General features: G+C 44.6%; 1 protein-coding gene across 5 annotated transcripts in view; it reads left to right on the forward strand.

Moving 5' to 3' along the window:
* The window catches only part of AKAP13 (A-kinase anchoring protein 13), a 247688-nt gene that overhangs the window by 196115 nt on the left and 30507 nt on the right, over positions 1–21066 (forward strand). For 4 of the 5 annotated variants that reach the window (XM_081888328.1, XM_081888330.1, XM_081888331.1 and 1 more), the window contains 3 exons: positions 5880–6005; positions 8286–8328; positions 11502–11634. In XM_081888328.1, coding sequence (XP_081744454.1) covers positions 5880–6005; positions 8286–8328; positions 11502–11634 — 302 coding nt within the window. The remainder of the gene's footprint in view (positions 1–5879; positions 6006–8285; positions 8329–11501; positions 11635–21066) is intronic. The other variant, XM_081888332.1, reaches the window with a different exon arrangement.

Consider the following 21066-nt stretch of genomic DNA (forward strand, 5'->3'; position numbering starts at 1 on the left):
TAGTCCAGAATTGCCTCTGAATACCAGTTTCTGGGAATTGTAAGCAGGGAGAGTGCTGTTGCTCTCACATCCTGCTTGTAGGCTTCCCACAAACATCTGGGTGGCCACTGCAAGAAAACAGGTTCCTGGACTATAGATGGGCCTTTGGCCTAATCCAGCAATGCTGTTCTTACGTGAGAACGAAGTCATTGCTATAATGCTTTGTACCCATGCCTGAACCTTTTCTGCAGTGTGCTGATAATAGTGTTTGCGCTAGGTGGAGGAGTTCCATTCCGTATTGGTTTTGAGATTGCGGCATTTGCACAGCCGGCCCTAACAATGGGCTGAGTGAGGCGGCTGCCTCAGGCAGCTGATTTTGGTTCATTATAAAAGGGTTACAAAAACCCATTTAAAAAATGGATCAAGGGTTAGTTATTGGATATGTTTCTGTTCTATTTTTACTGCCAGGGAGAGGCACTTGTGAAATTTTCTGTCTCAGGTGCCAAAATAGTAATGGAATTATGTGCCTTGAATTCAAGGAGGGCACAATCTGCTGCTTTGCCTCAGACAGCAAAATGTGTTGGGCCAGCCCAGAGCATCTGATTGGATTTGCCCCGTATTCTTTTTCATTCAGAAATCTGGATTTTGACTCACAGGTGACTTCTGCCTTTTCCTTAAAAATAGTCTTTCCCAGATGACAGCCACTCCCATCAATATCAGCCAGCTTGTTTGACCCTTTATTTTTAAGCAGAAGTGTCACCTTCCTGAAGCATTTTAGCAAAGAGGGTGCTCTTATAGGAGAGAGACCCTTTTGATTAGGGAGCTTCTTAAGGATGTTTCACAAGGAGGAAAGCCTTTTTAGAAAAACCATTCTCAAGACTTGTGACTAATAAAGATGTTGACTAGAGGTTGTTGTCCCTTAGCAATAGTAACCAAAGCACTAAGCTGTCCATCTATTAAAATAACCGCTTCATCTGCTTTGCCTTATTGCACCAAGTTTCCTCCCCCTCCCGAAGCTTGTCATTTAAAAAAGAAAAAGAAACAGGAAATAACCATTTGGTATCTTTTTCTTCCTCGGTTGCTAACCAAACACTAACAGCAAAAAATAAAAAGAGGGGGGAAATTTCTTCCCAGAAAACAGGCTTGCCTGACAAATGAATGATTCCCCCTGCCTGTTCCATTAGAGGAAAACTTTCCATCCAACTTGGAAGGAGTGGCATTGCATCAGTCTGAGGCAAACTGTGGCTCGTTGTGCACATTCCTCCCTCCCTCCCTCCCTCCCTCCCTCCCTGCAGAATCTACTTTTGCATATGCTACCAACTGGGACTTGGCAGGTATGGGGAAAGAACTCTCATAAAAATGTGGGGGTCAGCATTGCAGTTGACCATCTGGAAGATGCACAGTGGGCTCTTAAGAGCAACCAAGCATCGCATCTCCGACGGGAAGTAGATGGTTGTACACAAGTGTAACTGCCACCCTATTCTTCTGCCTCAAGGAAATCCAGTAGGAATCTAGGAAGCTGCCTCTCATTGAGTCAGACCATTAGCTCATCTAGCTTAGTATTTTGTCTGCAGCAGGAATGGGCAGACTGCAGGCTTGAGCGATTTGCTTTGCTTTTTCATCAAACCATCAGCCTGGATCCAAGTCCAAATAGTGGCTTAGAAAAAGGAGCAGGCATAGAATTAAGGAAGAGGGCACCTCTAAGTGCACCTTAGCCCAGGAATTTGTTGGTTTTTTCCCCAACTGAGCGCATAGCTCTTTAATGCAAAAATGCATTCTTGGGTTGCCTCCAAACCAATTTTTGTTTCAGCAGCCTAATGTGTGGAGGGTGGTGAGCTATTGCTATTATTCAGCCATGGGAAATCTTTGCCCTTCCAGAAGTTACTGAGCTACAACTCCCATTGCGTCTGGACATTGCCCATGTTTGCTAGGGCTAGTGGGAGTTGTAGCTCAGCAACACCTGGAGGACCAAAGGTTCCCCACACCCGAACAATTGGGATTTGAAAATCCTTGGTGTTCTGTTGCATATCACCCAGGTCTCTACCAGGCGATCTCGACCTACCTTCTTCCTATCTCTGGTTTGCAGTGACTGGCAGGGATTGTCTAGGATTTAATTCAGGGGCCATTCCCAGACATAGCTGGAGATGCCAGGGATTGAAGCAGGGGCCTTTTGCCTGCATAGGACATGCTCTGCCACTGTGCTGTTCTCCCCTCATCCTACCCACTTCCAAAAAATGCCATCACTGCATGGCGGGTCTCCCCCTGCAGAGAGCCAGTGAATTGCAGCAAAGAAACATGCAGCGCAGCGGATGCTCTATAGTCCCAGCAATTTTTGGGGTGGGGATGGAGGAGGAGGAGTGGAGCTACCACTCTTGAGTGACAGCCAAATGCCTGCCCAAAGGTCTGGTTCCGGCCTTGGTTGAATTCAGATTACAATTAGCACTAACGAGGCGTTTTCGCCTGAGGGTTCCTGCATTCCCTGGGTACAAGTTGAGAGAAAGTGAAGCAGGCTTAAGTCTCTCTCTTTGTCTCTCTCTCAGAATGTGGGATCTGTTGGCTTGATGCATTCCAGAGGGAAACCTCAGCCCCGTAGGAGCCTTGAGCTGTTGCACTTCCCCCCCTCCCGCCCCCCTCCTCCGAAGGCTGCTGGCAAGCAGATGCTTGGCCATTCTTCATCGTCAGCATTTTGTAGAAGTGGAGGCTTTAGAGGAGCTCTTCTGCCAGAATGTCCCAAAGGCTGCTCCTAACTTGGGGATAAAAAAATATAAAAAATCAGCGGGGAAAATGCTGGGGGTGGGGGGTAGTTAAAGGCAGCCGGAAGTTTTTAAAGAATGAAATCCCCCCCCCCCCAGTAAAGGAAGGACCAAAGGCATGCTAGTGATGGTGGGGAGTTCATTGAAGCGAACCTGTTTAAGTTTTGAGTCTTGCTTGCCTTTTTGTAAGCTACAATTCCCAAAGACGTTTTGCTTGGATTGAGATTTTGCAGTGAATTTGGAGGTTCCTCCTGCAGGGAAATATCTGAGAAAGCCACAAGAGGGGCCCGATAGAAAAGGTGGCATTTCTCAGGGGAATTCCAAGACTAGCCAGAATACTTTGAAGAAAGCTATTGAACCCTTTTCATAGTTTAATACAGTAGGGTGTGTATTTACCTTTTGAAGTAATAGTGCCCTTTGTGAACAACTGTAAGGGCCAGCTAAGGGAAGAAAAGTTGTTAAAGACACCCCCCCCCCGGAGTGGTTCTATAGGGGTAGGACCTCAGTACTGAGGATTTAAGCCATCAGACAATAGCTTGACTTTGTTCCTTTTCCTGTGCTTGCTAATTCATTTAAAGTTTAAACAAATGTACCGCTTCCAAAACCTTGAGCTTGTGCAGAGGCTTTTAACTGCTGAGATGGGGCCTGGCTTTTACTAAAGAGCATCAAGAGTCTTCAAAGCTGTGTGCTATGCTTACACATTGGGTGCAGTCCAGCCAAAAGGAAGCGTCTTTCAGGTGTCATTGGGCTGGATTTGCATGTAACACCAAACCATGGTTTGAACCTACACGAATGAATGCAAACAAGTTGCTGAGTGAAGTCTTGGGTTTGAGTGCTCTTCCTTCCATCCCCTTCTCCTGTGATCCTGGGAGAAGGACTTTGCTAGCAGTTAGTTTCAGTGAATCCAGGTTTGTTACATACATACCAGCGATTGTGGTTTGAAAAAGACTCTGATTAGTTGAATAAGCCAGCTCATATGAGTTGGATTTGGGGTTTTTTTTAAAAAAGAAACTGACCAGAGTTTATTTCAAAGCGTGATCCAACGCATCAACTCTGGATTCTTTGAAACCATAAACTAAACTTTAGCAAAGTCCTTCTTCCTGGCTGTATGGGAGAGGGCTCATTCTGGCTTGTGCATGTAATACTAAACCAAGGTTTAGGGTTACATGCACAGTAACCCCCATTAACTTCAGTGGAAAAGTCAAGCATGTCTTTAAAATCTCCATAGATGAATTGATTGGGATTATGGGTATGATCAATTTAGGCTTGATTTTGTTCATTATGTGGAAGCTTTCCTGAAAAAAAATTGGATGTGTTTCCATGCAGAATATCTTTAGTATTGTAGAGCCAGGACTCTCCAAAATATTTTTTTTGATTGCAGTGAGAGTTAACTACCCTTATCTTTACCCTTATTGCTTTGTGGGGTTAATGGGCAGGAGGAACCCTAAAGAATTACATGGATCTTGTAAAAAGGTTTCTGCAAGGTAAGGTTGCACTTGGAGCCTTCTGTAGTAGAGAGCTGTTCCTTTTAGGAGATAGTTCTGCTCAGTGTGGTGGCTTTCTGCTGCTACTTGTGGTGATGCTGCCTTGTATTGTACCCTCTAAATTCTGTTTAGTTGTTTGCCTTATTTTAAATCAGTAATTTCCAAACTCTGTGGGGTGGGCCCATTAATGTGCTGTGAGAGACAACAACTTGGAAACTTTTCCCAGGGCAGCCTATATATTCATCTAGCTCAGTATACACTGACTCGCAACAATTCTGACATTTCAGACAGAGGAACATCTATCCCATAACCTGAACCTGAGCCTTTTGATTGGCGCTTACTGAGATCGAGCCTGTGAACTTCTGTGTGCAGAGCAAATGCTCTGTAGCTGGACTGTAGTCCTTTCCCTCTGCATCTTAGCAAGTCATACTTTAGCTTGCAGGTGAAGGACTCAGTGATTCAACCCTCCTCCATCTAAAAACATTGTTCTGCATGGAACAATGCTCATTTTAACTTATTGAAGGCCCTTCTGCATACAGAGGCCAGACTGTACTCCTTAGCTATCGTCCTTCCATCAACAAACTTAATAGTTTCTTTTGTGACCCCAAAGTCCCCACCAACATGCAAAGGGGGTTGCCCATTGTGACTCAGCTCACATTACTTCTCTGCTCTGCGCTCCTTCCTGTGAACTGGACCAAGGGTGACTTTGGCCCTCTCTCTACACCAGATATGTTTGGGATCATCCAATCGGTCTTGATATAGAGAAGTCTCTGAAACTACCTACCCTTGGAGGAGCTTCCCTGCTGCATCCCTGCAAGAGTCACTGCTCTGAGCATGCCTCCTTCCAACCAGGAGGTATATCCAGACTAATGATTCATGCGGGAATGAGGGTGGGCAGGTGGGTGCTTGTCTGATTCTTTCTCGTCCACACTCCAAAAGCAAACTTAATGGGTGAAATGTGGCTGCACCTTCAATTTTAATTCATCAAAAATGTACCCTAAGCGCTTAGAGGTTTGGGATACAACTGATTTAAGGAATACAGCACCAAGTCCTGATGTAGATCGCAGAGGGATGACTTGCAGTCTCTGTAGATTGTAAACATTAGCCGCGTTGGCTCATCATGGCATGGTATGCTGTAAGCCATGTCTTAAACCTGCTATACCCTCCTAGGCCAAGCTGCTTGAGGGGAAGGGTCTTAATGTCATGGGGTGGGGCCCTCTTTTCCCCAAGCTATTATGCTGGAGAGGATTTGTGCTCACAGCTGAAGAAGGGGGTGTCTGTGGATTTGAATAGTCGTGTTGCACCATGCTCAATTAGATCCTTGCGCGAATGAGGGCTGGCCATCCAGGGGTCACTAAAGAGAGATCCCTGCATCTTGTAGCATTGCTATTGAACCTCTGCCTTTGAAGAATTGTTGTGGGAAAGGTTGCCAGTAAATAAAAAGCCTCAAGCCTATAGTTTACAGATTGAATGCAACCTTCATTATTTCTCTCTCTCTCTTTCTCTCCTTAAAGAAGAGAGCCTTTTGCTCTGCATTGGTTTTGCTTTCCCTCTTTGGCTTGCTCTTGGCTGCTCCTGTTGCCATTCCCCCTCTCCTTTATCTACTATTGTTTGTTGTTGTTGAAATGCATGCTTTAACGTCTGCTGTTAACCCACTTCTCAGCCCAGGGACGGACTCGGCCATCCAGACGAATTTCCTTCTCCTTCAGCATCTCTCCACTCATTCCTAAGTCTAAAACTGTCTTTTCTATTGGCTCTTCTTCCAGTGATGAGGATGAGGAGTTGGATAGTAAGTAATCTGCCTGGGCAGAATGAAGCTGGCTTTGGGGTGGCGCTAGGCAGGGAAGCGCTGACATTTTACCTGGCTTTTCTTTAATGCAAGTGCTGCTTGCTAAAGTTGCCTCATCCCTTTCTTTGTGCTTCTGAACTTCACATGCTGCGTCATAAAAGGGATGCCTTCCCTTCGCAACTGCTTACAAACGTTGGTATTCCCAAGCGTGCTTTTGTGCTGTCTCCTGTAGATGCCACGCCGCTCAAGCTTTTTGAAAATCTGTTTTGCTGTTTCACTGTGGGTCGTTCCTTGGCAAGGAAGGGGAAGGTGTTTGCTTTGGGGAATGGTTCAACGCCACCATTGTACTGTAGTTTTGCCACGTCACACTTTTGCATGTCGAAAGCTTCACAGTAAGAGTCACGGATATGTGTATGTTTTTAAACCGTGTGTGTTTGCTTGAGAATTGTACATTTGATATATAGCAGGGGTGAGAAACTAAATCTGGCTGGAGGGCTGGATCCGCTCACCATGGGCTACTTTGACAGGTGGTTGGGTCCACCCACCTAGCCATTTACCTGATGCCATACAGTGTCAGGGGATTCATCTTTAAATCCATGGCTGAAAAAAACCAGGAACCTGTTTTAAGGCACTTCTGATTCTTCGTTTCCAGCATCAATTGAGTGCTTTAAAAAAAAAAATGATGTCTTTTTCAGCCAACAGAAAAGGGCACCAAATTCTACCAGTGGCAGGAAAGGAAAAGAATGGAAGATGCCCTCCAATTTGGTGTCCTGATGTTACTTGCCCTGTGGCTGGTATCACACAGCATCATACAATGTCATGTGATGGAGAGATCGGCTTGGTTTGAGCCAAACCACACTGTGGGCCAAATGGGGAGACTAACAGGCACAATAATACCCACAGGCCAGAGCTGTCTTCAGCTCCCCTCTCCGCTGATACATATGTTCTAGTGTGCCCTCAAATCATTTTACATTTTCAGCATAATTGTATGGTATGTTAGGGGTTTTGTGCTTCGTCACTCAGACATGCACAAGGGGAGGTGCTACTCTGTAGTAGAATAGAGGCTTCCTTACCAGATATCCAGCTTTTCTTTGGAAAAGAAGAGCAACTTTTTAAAAACAAAAAACACAATTGCTGCACATTTTTTACTTTCAAGTAAGAAATAAACACAATAAAAGAAGCAAAAGAAAACCCCCCTATAATCTTCTCCGTCAGGTGGGAAAAAAGCGGTCATAATTTCTTAAGAAATGTAATTCATTTGAATTATTTATTTGAGAAATTTCTTGATAACGCTTCTGGTGCACATGATATAGAGATCCCTGGTTTGCCCAGGTTACGGATGGGAAATGGAGGTCCTGGGCAGTTCTCCTAGTTAAAGTTATTCCAACACCATTATGCTTTGAGAAGCTGAGACTTTAATTGGCATGGGCCTCCATAGATGCAGTCCAGCTAATCAGAACAGGTGATGATCACTTTCTTAATTTGCAGAGAGAGGCGGATAGAACTCAAAGCAATGTTTATAATCACTTGCCTTTAGCACTTGGTCAACCACACTCTGGAGCTCTGTGCAGTTTTAAACTGTTGGTGGGGGGGTGGAGCATCTAAAGACTAAAGGAATTTCAGATAGTGAGCTTCTTGCCATGAAGACATCTTGACAATTAGCTCAAAGCACGCTCTGTTTGCGTCTCCGCTTTTGCAAGATAGTCTTGCAAAGGTCACAGCCTGATATCCACCCAGTTTGCTGCCTGGAGGTGAAACTAAACAAGGGGCGTCTCTGTACTTTTTCTTGAGAGCTGTCAGTTTTGGGTTGCAGGCTACTTCCCAGTTATCACCAGTGATGTCATATCTGCTATCCAATAAGAGCCTGTGATGCTTGCACAGTCATGTTTGAGTCGCTTTTCTCCAGCTATGCAGGAATCTGCTTGGGATTCTGTGCAACTTTTTTGTTGGTTATTTTGTAAATCATAGGTCCTGAAATGCCAGTAGTAACCAGTTTTGGGATGCTCCGGAGGGTATCTCTGGAGACACTGGAGATGTTTACACATCTGGAAACAAGTGAACAAGCAAGCCCCTCTTGTCTTCATTATTCAGGACTTTGTAAAGAAAGAATGGGGAAAACCCATTAAGAATTACTGCTTTTATAACCATGGTTAAGAAACCATGAACCCCATGGACCAATTTTCCACCGGGATTTTGCGTTAGAATGTGTCATAGCCATCAAGGTTAATCCCAGGTGCAATTATTGTTAATTAAAAACCTTTTCTCCTTGTCTTTCCTCAGGTAACAGATCTTTCAGCAGTACCGGCAGTTCATTGACTCAAAGGTGAGCTTTTGGTTCCCCCCCTAAAATTGAAGGCAGGGTTTTGTTTTGTTTTGCAAACTCTTAAAACTCTCCATTTCCTTGAAATAGAAAAATCAGGGCTGTCACCCAATCAAGAGAAATCATGCTGATTTAACTGTGCGAGTTTTAGTCAATTCATTAGTTAAGTGACTAAAACTGCGGGGTTTTGCATATGATAGGGATGGACAATAGTTCTAAAGGGGATAAATCATTCTTGTCTTTCAGTTACTTATTTTAGATGATGTATGCCTGTAAAAGCAGATATCAGCTTTAAAAAGAGGTGTTACTCCTTCTCCTACCCATAGGGGTGGGGTGGGGGTGCGTCAAAAATGGCCCTAGTCAGTGCTTTTTTTCTGGGGGCATGCGGGGGAATCTAAGTTTGGCCTCATGGAGGGGCAGTATTTCAATATGAGTAGGAAAAGGAGAGTACCCCTAAACATTTTTTAAGAAGAATAACACTGGCCCTAGCTATCTGCAATCTTTATAAGTTCTTGTATTAAAATAATTTTAAAATAATTAGATTAGCCTACTGATTAATTGGGATGTGGGTGGCGCTGTGGTTTAAACCACTGCGCCGCTTGGACTTGCCAATCGGAAGGTCGGCGGTTTGAGGCCTCGCGACAGGGTGAGCTCCTGTTGTTCGGTCGCAGTTCCTGCCAACCTAGCAGTTTAAAAGCATGCCAGTGCAAGTAAATAAATAGGTACCTTCCGGTGGGAAGGTAAACGGTTTTCCGTGCGCTGCTCTGGCTTCTCCAGAAGCGGCTTAGTCATGCTGGCCACATGACCTGGAAAAACTGTCTGCGGAAGCGGACAAACGCCCTCGGCCTGTAAAGCGAGATGAGCGTCGCAACCCCAGAGTCGTTCGCAACTGGACTTAATAGTCAGGGGTCCCTTTACCTTTACTGATTAATTGGGAAGAGTGGAAGACACCTTCCCAGTTTGTTGATTTTTGTGTGTGCTGATTGGCTAAATGAAACATGTTACTCAAATCTAAGGGGGCGAGAAAATCATAGACCCTAAATGCCTACCGCAAACAGCACAAACTGCTTTCTATTTCCTCCTCATCTTCCAGGAAGCTGTACTTGCACTTTCAGACAGCAGAGGGCACTGTGGGTATTTGGAGCATGCATATGATTCTTCGTACTTAGGATGGTTGGTTGCCTGTTCTTCGCAGGACTCCTTTGGCCTTTAAGGGAAAATAGCAACTAGAGAAGCTGGGGGGTAAAAAAAGCCTCACCTGTTGAAGGCACAACAGGCCTTGTTTGAGTTAAGAAGGTGCTGGGCCCATTTGCAATATGCAACACAGCTTTCATTAGAGTTGCCAGATTCCCCCCGCCCCCAATGGACCTTACCTTTTTATCATTTTAAAATGTATTTACTTTATTTCATGCAATTTATATACAGCCTGACTGTAGAAAATCTGAGAGCAATTGTTTTTTTTAAAAAAAAAAAACACATGCGAAGCTTTTCCTTGAGCAGAGATGAAGCCATAGATAAAGCTTCACCTGCTTAATTTCTGCCTGTCAAAATATTTGCCAGGACATAATATTTATGGACCACTTTAAATTTAAAACAGTATTCAGAGTGGCTTGCAGTGAAAAACAGCAAAGATACAACATAAACTACTTAATGGCATGCTCGGTATAGTTATTTTACAACATTTATATACAACATATATATACAACCTCTAAGCAGCTTACAAAAAGATTAAATTGTTAAAATTATCAATAAGAGACAGTATAAAGCAAGTTTTTTTTTAAAAAAAAAGTAAAATTGACAGTAAGCAAAAAGAAAAAAAAAGATTGAAGTAAACTTTGGCATTCTACACATCTGGATAGGCTGGTCTAAACCAGGTATAGGCAAACAACCCTCCAGATGTTTTGGGACTACAACTCCCATCATCCCTAGCTAACAGGACCAGTGGGAGTTGTAGTCCCAAAACATTTGGAGGGCCGAGTTTGCCTGTGCCTGGTCTAAACAAAAAGGTTTTGAGCAGGCACTGAAAAAGCACAGTGAAGGCATCTGCCTGATGGCAGTAGGCGGGGAGAGTTCCAAAATGTAGGTGCTGCCTCACTAAAAGTTCAGTTTCTTACAACTGTGGAACAAGTATTATGTGGCACCTGTAAACAGTGGTAGTTCCACTGATTGAAGCAGTTGAGTGTGCATATATTGGGTAAGGCAATCTTGCGGGTGAATTGGTCCCAAGTTGTTTGGGGCTTCATGTATGAATAGTAGCATCTTGAACTGGACCTGGTCATAACAGTATCATTAAAAATAATACAGTGGTACTTTGGTTCTCAAACTTAATCCGTTCCGGAAGTCCGTTCCAAAACCAAGGCGTGCTTTCCCATAGAAAGTAATGCAAAATGGATTAATCCGTTTCAGACTTTTAAAAACAACCCCTGAAGCAGCAGTTTGACATGAATTTTGTTATCTAACGAGACCATTGATCCATACAATGAAAGCAATAAACAATGTATTGTAGTCACACAATCAATCAGTAGCTGAACTGGGTTCCAAACAGTCACAACAACACAAAAAACCCCTCAAAAAGCAAAATAAATAGCAAAAACAGCATGGCACTCAAAATGGAAACATGGCACTCAAACCAGAAGTGTAACACTCAAAACAGAGCTCTTTCGGCTTCTGAAAAAAGTTCGCAAACCGAAACACTTACCAGGTTTGCAGTGTTTGGGTTCCAAGTTGTTTGAGTACCAAGGTGTTTGAGAACCAAGGTACCACTGTACTGAGGAGGAGGAGGAGGTTGCCGTTGCTGCCCCTTTGCTGCTGCCAGCAGAGCATGGTTTCTGAGCAGTGAATGGAATCCTCCAAAGGATCTACCCCAAAGGGTGGTTTTTCCTTTGGCAGATTCCTGAAAGTGCTCGCTCTCCAAACCAGCAGCCCCTCATATCTGTGGTCACCTTCCGCACAGGAGCAGGGTCGGTAAAGAAGAGTTGGCAGCTGCAGTTGTCATTAACTTAATGCTGGATTTATCACAAAAAAGATGAGCTATCTTAAGACACGAATGGGCTGGAATTCTTGGTAACATAAAACAGTAAAACAAAACAAAACAAAATCAGTTTCTGCTGTCTGAAGTGGGAAAGAGAAGGGGGTTCTGTGCGCTCCCTGACAATGTTGTGTCTCTTGGCTTCCAGCATCTGCGAGGAGAGCGGCAATTTCCTGCCTCCCAGCCCATCCAGAAAGGACTTGGACAGCAAAAGTGGAACGAAAGTCAGCCGCACATTCAGCTACCTCAAGAATAAAATGGTCAGCAGTAAGAAGAGCAAAGTAAGTAGCTCCAGATGTTTGTGGCTCACTCGGCGCACTGAGCATGGCAGGAAGAGCGTGGAGGTTGATCTAGTGTTAAATATGAGATTCTCATAATCTGAGGTTCTTTTCCTACATAATTTCTTCCCCCTCCGGTGGAGGGTACAAAGCATTTGAACAGGTGGGTGGGTGTGCCTAGTTCCAGAGTAAGGAAGGATCTCTCAGCACAGAGAGCCAGAATGGCTTTGCTCTCAACAGCAGGTTTAGCAAATGACTTTTTCTTAACGGAAAGCTGCAAGGGAAAACGTGGCCATTTCTGATGGCTGCAGCTCCTGCCTCTTCATCTTGGCTGTCTGGTTTTAGGAAGGAGCTGGATGTCTACAAAGGAACTCTCTCTGAAAATATTGTGTGACGGGCACATCTTGCATGTATTAACTCTTATCTTGCATGTATTAACTCTTCCTGTCACCTGCTCTGTTGGTGAAGATGTGAGACTCGGGCGGAAAAGTCATACCACGTTTTGTGATGGTATTGCATTAAGGTGTCAGGTTTGGGGGAGATGGTTTTTTTCTAGAAATACGTAATACAGTGGTACCTCGGGTTACATACACTTCAGGTTACATCTGCTTCAGGTTACAGACTCCGCTAACCCAGAAATAATACCTCGGGTTAAGAACTTTGCTTCAGGATGAGAACAGAAATTGCGCGGCAGCAGCGGGAGGTCCCATTAGCTAAAGTGGTGCTTCAGGTTAAGAACAATTTCAGGTTAAGAACGGACCTCTGGAACGAATTAAGTACTTAACCCGAGGTACCACTATACTGCTTTTCAACATGTCATTCAGACCCCTGAGTTATCTTTATTGAATGTACTGCATGGTCAGAATGAAGATATTTTACTATTAGTATTTACTGTTAGCAGTTGAAAACTTGTCAGAATGAAGATATTATTTATTGTTAGCAGTTAGACATGTTATAGTCCAGTTTTAAAAGGCTTGGAAGAGGCATCAAACCGGCTTGATAGAGAATTGACCCTAATAAAGAAAATGATCAATAAAATATGATTAGCTGAAGGCAGAGATAATCAAAAATCAATTTCAAGTAAACATCAGAAGGGATGAGAAAATGATTCCTGGATTGTATCATGTCATAGTATGGGTGATGGTGGTGGGATTGCATGGTTTGAATGTTTCCCTATTTGTGGGGGAACTTTGCCCCCATATTCAACTAGTCTATCACAGAGAAGTCTGCTGGAAACTCCGTGCACAAGTAAGGCATTCCCATTCAGATAAAAGCTGACTATTCGTGGCAGCTGGTGCCCATTGGTACTGGTAGGATTGGTGGCAGAGAGATCAAAGGTGCCAATAACAGGCAGAGCCAACTCATTCTAGTTCTGTCTTCTTAATCCTGGCGTTTTGAAAGAGCGACAGAGACTAAGGGAGAGGACACTGGCAGGTAGGGCCACCCCTCCAGGACTGGCTGTAAGCAAGGAAGCAGCTGGCTTGAGGCTGACTGAGGGCAGGCTGAGGTTAGTGGGGCAGAGCACCAGTCTCCACTGTTGATTATGTATTGCCTGGAAGTGTGCCCAGCATGCACAGGGTCATCAAGGAGGTATGGGTAATCCTGTGTATTCTGTACACCCAATAGCACCAGTAATCTGGTGCATTAGAATGAATATGCTTCTGAATGCTAGTTTCTGGAAACCACAGGAAGGGGGGGGGGGTGCTGTTGCACTTAGTTGCTGCTTTGTGGGTTTCCCGCACACATTTCGGTGGCTGCTTTGAGAACAGGATGCTTGCTAATGGCTCTTCATCTGTTCTTAACACTGCCTGCACAGCTGTGTTCAGCTACAATCATAATCACATTAGTAATCAATGGGTAACCAGCTGTGCTTTTGTGGAATTGTCCTCCTATGTCTGTATTTCTCATAGACATGTTCTGAGAGTCAAGCGAGATCACCTGCAACCCTTCTGCTCTTCTAAGAAATGCTGGTGGGAAGGACGTTTGTCAAGAGAGGTTTGGAAAGCCGAGCTTAACTTGGTCTTTCCCATGCGGTGTGCCAATAACTTCTCCTTTGGCAGAGCTACGTGATCGCATTAGCGATAGTCCACAGCTAGGACACTGGAAGCAGACGACTGTAAGATGAGTACGGGTGATGCCTTGGAAGGATGATGTAAAAGTCAGGAGCTTTAAAAGCAGAAGTTTGTTGGGGTTGTTTTTCTTCTTAAATTAAACCTTCAAAAAAAGGAAAACAAAGCCTTAGCTATAGCAATTCTTTCAGTATTAGAGCTGTCCATCCTCAAATTGCAAAAAACAACAAAGACTCGTTTCGATATAAAAAGGGGGTGGTAGTCAATTACGTTTTACTACAGTAAACCCTTTGAAATTAATGGATCTGACTTAGGGCTTATCCACACTTTCCTCTGCTCTTTTTAGGCATGGTCTGTGCTTTAAAGTTCCATATCTGAGTGTTCTTTCTTTTGCTCCAGAAACCGTTCTTTAAAGCTGAATTGGAGCAAACAGCAATCCAAGGAAAGCCCGAATTGAGGTTTGCTCCAGTTGAGCACTAAAGATCTGGTTTTTGCGGGGAAAGCTCCAGGGAAAACACACAGAGAGCTTTTAAGCTCTGCCTGGAAAGAGCCGAGCTAAAGGTAAGTATGGCTAAGCCCTTAATCATGTTCATTATTTTCAGTGGGTCTACTACACACAGAATTTCTTCCTTACAACTTTTTGTTTTTTTGAAGGGATTTGGTATCTTAAACATCACTGCATTGTCCCACAATTTTTCATACAATTCAGTAATCTAAAAAGGAATTTAAAAGTTAATAAGGAAAGAACCCAAAGGCTTGCATTATTCAGCAGAACAACTATATGATATGAAGTGGAGTTGCTGTGTATCGATAGCACTTTGGTTGCTATATACAACTTGATTGTAAAAAGCTGCCTTAGTGTGCGGGTGATGATCTTTCCTAAAGATTACAACACTGTTAGACAAAGTTGTGCAAGGGACACTGGCTTCCTTTTGCGGGTGTGTGTGTCTCTTGTGTGTACAGACTTCGTGAGAGTTTGTCTGAAGGTGGTGAGAGGCGAAAACCACACTCCTTATTTCAAAGTGTGTGTGTGTGTGTGTGTGTGTGTGTGTGTGGCTGCTTTTCACGGACCATGCCCTTCTGTCACTCAACTGACATCACATGTGATGTCAGATGTGGGACAGGCAAAAGCTGTGGCTGTGAAGGAACGACCTTAGAGTCTGCTCCCAGTTTTCTCTTTGCAAGCACACTTTGCATTCAGCAATGTTTACCTTTGATGTTGAATGCAAGCTGCACAGCTTTTGGCTGGAGTCGGATCCACCTGATCTCAGGTGGTATCAGGTGATTGACAAGTGCGTGGTGGAGGGTTGACCACAATGTGGTGTGGCCCTTTGGGCCCTGTGCAGTTTACTGCTCCTGTTTTAGCTATTTGCTGTGGAGGTCTCAGTTTCCATTGACTTATGCAGGTTATGCCTTTGAGAGAACATTCAATAAACTACTTAATTCGCTTTGCACAATGTTCCATGAAGCTTGTTAGACATTCTTAAAAATAAAATGTTCAGGGTACAGCAAGTGATGTTGCACGTACATATAACAGCTTAGGTCCCAGTTGCTTTATCAGTTCAATCGATTTCACAGCCAGGCTTTCTCCGGATTATAGTCAGAAATTTTTACTGTACTATACACAAAGCAAGTGATTTGTGGATTAAAAAAAGAACAATTTAAAGTAAAAGTTTCATTGCTTAAAACGGGGGGTGGGAAGACCTTTCCTCCCCCTGATGTTGCTGGACTACAACTCCGATCATCCTTTACCATTGGCTAAGCTAGCTGGGGGACACGGGTGGCGCTGTGGGTTAAACCACAGAGCCTAGGACTTGCCGATCAGAAGGTCAGTGGTTTGAATCCCTTCGACGGGGTGAGCTCCCGTTGCTCGGTCCCTGCTCCTGCCAACCTAGCAGTTCGAAAGCACGTCAAAGTGCAAGTAGATAAATAGGTACCGCCCAGGCGGGAAGGTAAACGGTGTTTCCGTGTGCTGCTCTGGTTCTCCAGAAGTGGCTTAGTCATGCTGGCCACATTTCCTGGAAGCTGTACACCGGCTCCCTCGGCCAATAAAGCGAGACGAGCGCCGCAACCCCAGAGTTGGCCACGACTAGACCTAATGGTCAGGGGTCCCTTTACCCTTATGCTAGCTGGTGTTGATGGGAGTTTGAGTCAAACAGCACCTGGAGGATCCTCACCCTTGGCTTAAACAAATTATTTATAGATTTATTACATTTATATCTGACCTTTCCTCCAAAAAGCTCAACAGTTTTCCCCTCCTCATTTTATCCTCACAACAACCCTGTCATGTAGTTTAGACCAAGACACAATGACTGGCCCAAAGCCATCCAGTGACCTTCATGTCTGAGTGAAGGATTTGAATTCTTGATCTTTTGGTCCTGGTCCCAACATTCTAATGCCACACTCAGAAGAATGGTCCTCATCTTGAAGCAGAGCTACATGTTGTAAGGAACCAAGGCTGGGCTTCTTCTTAAAACTGTAGCTATGTTGAGATTTCTCTCACTCCACCCCCAAAATTCCAGTAACTTAGGGGCATGGAGCCTGCGGTACTCCAGTTGTTGTTGGGCTCCATATTGTCTTCTTGTTGGCTATGTAGGTTAGGTCTGATGGGAGCTGGAGTCCCACAACATCTGAAGAGCCATGGGTTCTCCATCCCTGTGTTACTGGAGTGTGTGTGTGTGTGTGTAACTGGAGTCAAGCGCAGGTCAGCAATCATAGCAAAGCACTGAGGCCAGTGAAGTAAAATCTTCATTTAAGAAACCAAAACAGCACAGGTCTAGTGATCCCAGCAGCTCGTCCCGGTAGGTCTTGCTCCAACAAGGCAGTTGCGAGGACTGAAGGTCCCTGCCTTCTCACCACGTCCTAAAGCTCCTCCTCTCCAGGGTCTTTCCCAAGCAGTTGCAAACAGTGCCTGTGTACAACCCCCCTCTGTTCTGCCCTCTTTGCATGTTCTAGGAGACCAGGGGTAGGGGAGCTGGTTGCAGCAGGAGGGGGAGCCTCCCTGGCATCTTCCGTAGCCTGTCTCCCGACCCCACTCCCCTCTGCCACAGCTTTTTCCTTCTCACCAAACACGGTTGCCTCTTCAGTTTCTGACGCCTCCTCCTCCCAGTCTGCTCCTCCTTCTCCCTCTGACCACTCATCGGTGCCCCACCACCTTTGGCTCTGAGCCTTCTTCCCCTGGGGAAGTTCCCCAGCCAGTGCCCTCCACTACTTCTCTGCACCTAGCCAGTCCTTGACAGCGTCTGTCTCAACATGGCCGCCTGTGTCAGCCGCATATGCTATCCCTGTGCTAACGTCTCATGCGCACTCCCATGATGTCAGGAGCAGGGAGCTTGATGAATGCCCGCCACTTGAGGTGGTCATCATGGGCTCCCTCTAACATGAAGTCCACCATCAGTTAAAGAACTCCTGGTTGTGTTCTGACAGTTTCAACCATCACACATAGGCAGAGCTTCCTTCGTCTTGAATTGCTGGAGGCATGGGCTTTTTCTTGTGTTTTTAAATGTGTACGGGTGTCCTTTCCCCTCTTTTCTTTCTGTTTCAAGAAAAAAAAACTCTCAAAAGAGGAAGTGAAACAGGAAGTCTCTTTTCAGTGCCTGCTTTTAATATTGCAGGTTGCCGTTACCATCGTCTTAAAGATGCAGCTGTTTCTTTTGGAACTGGCTCTGTACCTGAAAATTGCATAGTGAGCAGTGCAAATCATTACAGTCTGCTGGTTTGCCACCAGCAATCGGAAATGATTATTAGCAATGGTGTGAGATAAACTCTTGTTGTTCTCTCTCTCTCTCTCTCTCTCTCTCTCTCTCTCTCTCTCTCTCTCTCTCTCTCTCTCTCTCTCTCTCTCTCTCTCTCTCTCTCTCTCTCTCTCTCTCTCTCTCTCTGTGTGTGTCAGAGAGAGCGCACTTCCCCTGCACTCATCTTCTACTATTTCTAAATTTCTTTAAAATCTCTGAGAGATAACAGCTGTCACCTCTCTAGCATCGGAAGGGTTAAGATCCTCTTCGAGGAAACTCGCAAGAAACAGCCCTTCCTTCTCCCCTCCCTCCTTCTCTTGCTCAACTTGTTTCTGACTTCCTTTCCCCCAAACTCCCTTACATGACAGCAGCCTTAGCAGCAAGCAAGGAGGGTTTTCTCCCTACACACCCCGCACTAACCTTATGGATGGATAGGTGTCTGGCGTGGCTCTTCTCGCACTAATATCTCTGGGAAACATGTCCCTAAAATGGAACAGATTATCCGACGTACCCCAGATCACGGTGAGGCTGATCGGACGGTGGCACTTGGAGGTAAGAGTCTGTGTCTCGCCATATAAACGAAGGAAGCAGCCTTCTACTGAAACAGACCATTGGGCCATCTACCTCAATACCTCAGTCTACCTCAAAGGCTCTCCAGGGTTTCAGACAGGGGATACTCTCAGCCATGCCTGGAGGAAGATGCTAGGGATTGAATCTGGGACCTTCTGCATGCAGAGCAAATGTTCTACCACTGAGCTACGGCCCTTGGATGCTGAGGCTTGTGTGTGTGTGTTAAACACACAAAGCATTAGTTGGTTGTGCCTGATTTGGAGGCTGATGTCTTGAAAGTCCAGGTTTGTCTGTCCAGTGGAACAAATCCTCCAAAAACGTTTTTTTCATTCTGGTGCGGCCTGAACTCTCATGCCATCTCTATTGGATTTGGAAGAAGATTCCATTTTATCTGCTTTCAATGATGGGTCGCGGGTTTCTTTAAAAAACAAACAAAACATTTTTTGATGGGTGTTTTGAAAAGGCCTTTTCCATTGCTGAAGCTGTTATACACCATTTCCTGTTTTCTAACTGAAGCCAGTGTCTGCTTGCCTGCCTGCCTGTCTCTCTCTTCTCTCTCCTCCTTCCGCCCCCCTTTTCTCTCTCATTATTGGAGTGAGGCTGGTCCTAAACCAAACAAAAGCCATACAATCCCTTAAAAACAAGGGCTATGTTTGTTGGGGAATTTAGAATCTTGGGGCTTGCTTTGGTCCTGCTGGCTGAGAAGCAAAGCGCTCAGGTAAAAGATACCTTTTTAATGGACAAATGGATGCTTAAAGTCCTGGAAGTGAGAGATTGTTGACTCACACAGAAGTCTCCTTGAGCCATAGGTGTTGAGAAGAAAACTTAGAATTCACGCTGCGCGTGTAGGCGTCTTGTTAGCCTCTTTGAGTTATTGGTGCTCTTTGATGTCAAAAGGAGAAGACGGGATTAAGCAATAATGCTACTTAGTGTTTACACAGTCTTTTCAGAGCGTTCAAAGCATCTCAAAACATATTAACTGAGTAATTCTTGCAACAGCTGCCTTCAATAAGTTGGTGTTATTTACCCTCTCTTGTTTGTTTGCTTTTTGTAAAAATTCGACATCGCACCCGTCATTTCAATTAGGCGTCTTACAAGTATAGAATAGAACAATTCTTTGCAGTTACAATATATGGAGCCAGTGTGGCACAGAGCTGGGGAGCGAGGCAGTTCTGGGTCCAGATTGCTATTCAGTCGTGAAACTCACTGGAAGACCCTCAGCTGAAATTCCCTGTGACCAACCCAAACTACCTCTCAGGCTTGTTTTGAGGACACAGTAGGGATCAGCAGCCATTAACACTTAAAAGCTGTGGAACATTGAGACACCTTGGCAAATAAAAAGGCTTTTGCTTGCCAAGGATTCATTACCAGGCATGTCTCTCTGTGGGGAGAGTTCCGTGACTGTAGTGCCACCACCGAAAAGGCCCTTTCTTCAGTCTCAACTCATGTCACCTCAGACGGACAGAGGCCTCCGAAGATAATCTCAATACTTGGGCAGGTTCATTTAGGCATAGATGACAGTCCTTAGGTAACCTGGGTCCTAAACCAGCAAACAGGCAGCTAACCAGTGACAGTATTTAAGAACCGTTCTAGTATGTTCTTTCAAAACTGGTCTCAGCCAACGCTCTAGAAACTATATCATGGCCCTCCTGGATTTTCCAAATAACCTCCTACAATGCATTAGAAGAGCTTTGTTGGATCAGGCCAGTGGTCCATCCATCTAGCCCGCACCCTGTCCTCACAGTGGACAACCAGATACTTGTAGGAAGCTCACAATCAGAACCCGACTACTACAGCATCACTCTCTGCTTGTGATTCTGAGCAACTGGTGTTCAGAAAGATATTGCCTTTCCAATGGCTATGCTTAATCTGGCCCAAGCTTGCTCTGTTCAGGAAGCGTTGAAGATAAGAGAAGTGTGTGTCGTCAGGCCACTTAGTAAGTTCATGACTAAGGTAAAATTGTAAATTTCATGATGTTAGCCACCACACCAAGCAACTTTCTTCCAGCATTCTTGGGTCTAGTTCTCACTGACGCAATAAACCTCCACCTGGGTCGTACCATTTCAGTCAGGTGGGGGCCTGCGTGACAGAATGCCTCTCCTTATAAAAAGCATTTCCTTTACATACAAAACTTGCATGTCAGAGACAAGGATTTCAGCCTAGCCTTTTCTGTGTAGGTTTTTGGGGTTAGGCGTGCATGAGAGAGTTCCATCCTTTGAGACCCCACGTGGTTCAGCACAGATTCATGTTCAACACAGTGAGGGAGAAGGGCTGTTTGTAAAATTAGCTTTTATTCAAGATTTTCTTGTGTAACAAACAAACAAAGGGGTTAAATCGGCAGAAGGGCTTCTTGAGAGTAAGAGTAAAGTTCCTCAAATGCTGTGTGCAGATCATGTTGGGGGGGGCAGGGTCACAAGGTGTGCGAAAGGGAGATGCAAAAAAGAGCAAAATTTCTTCCTCATCACTGTTACTTGGGGGGGGGGTGTGAAAGTGTATTTCCTTTTGCTCCAACTTGTTTTTGCAGACTGAAGGATCTCATTTGAATCCTGAGAATGGCAACGTTGTAAATTCCTAGTCCTCAGTGTTCCTGATGCTATTGAATATTTTAAAGCAGCTGTGCCCAGTGTAGTTATTCTTTGTTCCAGTGATTTATTGGGGGTGGGGTGGGCTACATTCTTCACCCAGCAATGTCTCTCCCAGATTAAAATTCACGATTTGTATCATTGATAGGAGTTCAATAGTAACGAAAGGTTCCGTGGTTTCAGAAAAGATGTAAATTTTGCATTGAAACCGGCTTCACAGCGAGTGTAGTTTTCAGCAACTCTTGGCAATGTGTTTGGCGCGAGGGTAGCCAACATGGTGCAGTCTGGAAACTGACAGGCTCCCATCAGCCAGCCAGCATAGTCTAATTTAGGGAAGTTTTTACTGTTTAATGTTTTATTGTGTTTTTAATATTCTGTTGGGAGCTGCCCAGAGAGGCTAGGGAAACCCAGCCAGATGGGTGGGGTATAAGTAAATAATAATAATAATAATAATAATAATAATAATAATAATAATAATAA

The sequence above is a fragment of the Podarcis melisellensis genome, assembly GCF_964234715.1.
Source record: "Podarcis melisellensis genome assembly, chromosome: 14".
Classification (NCBI taxonomy): Eukaryota; Metazoa; Chordata; class Lepidosauria; order Squamata; family Lacertidae; genus Podarcis; species Podarcis melisellensis.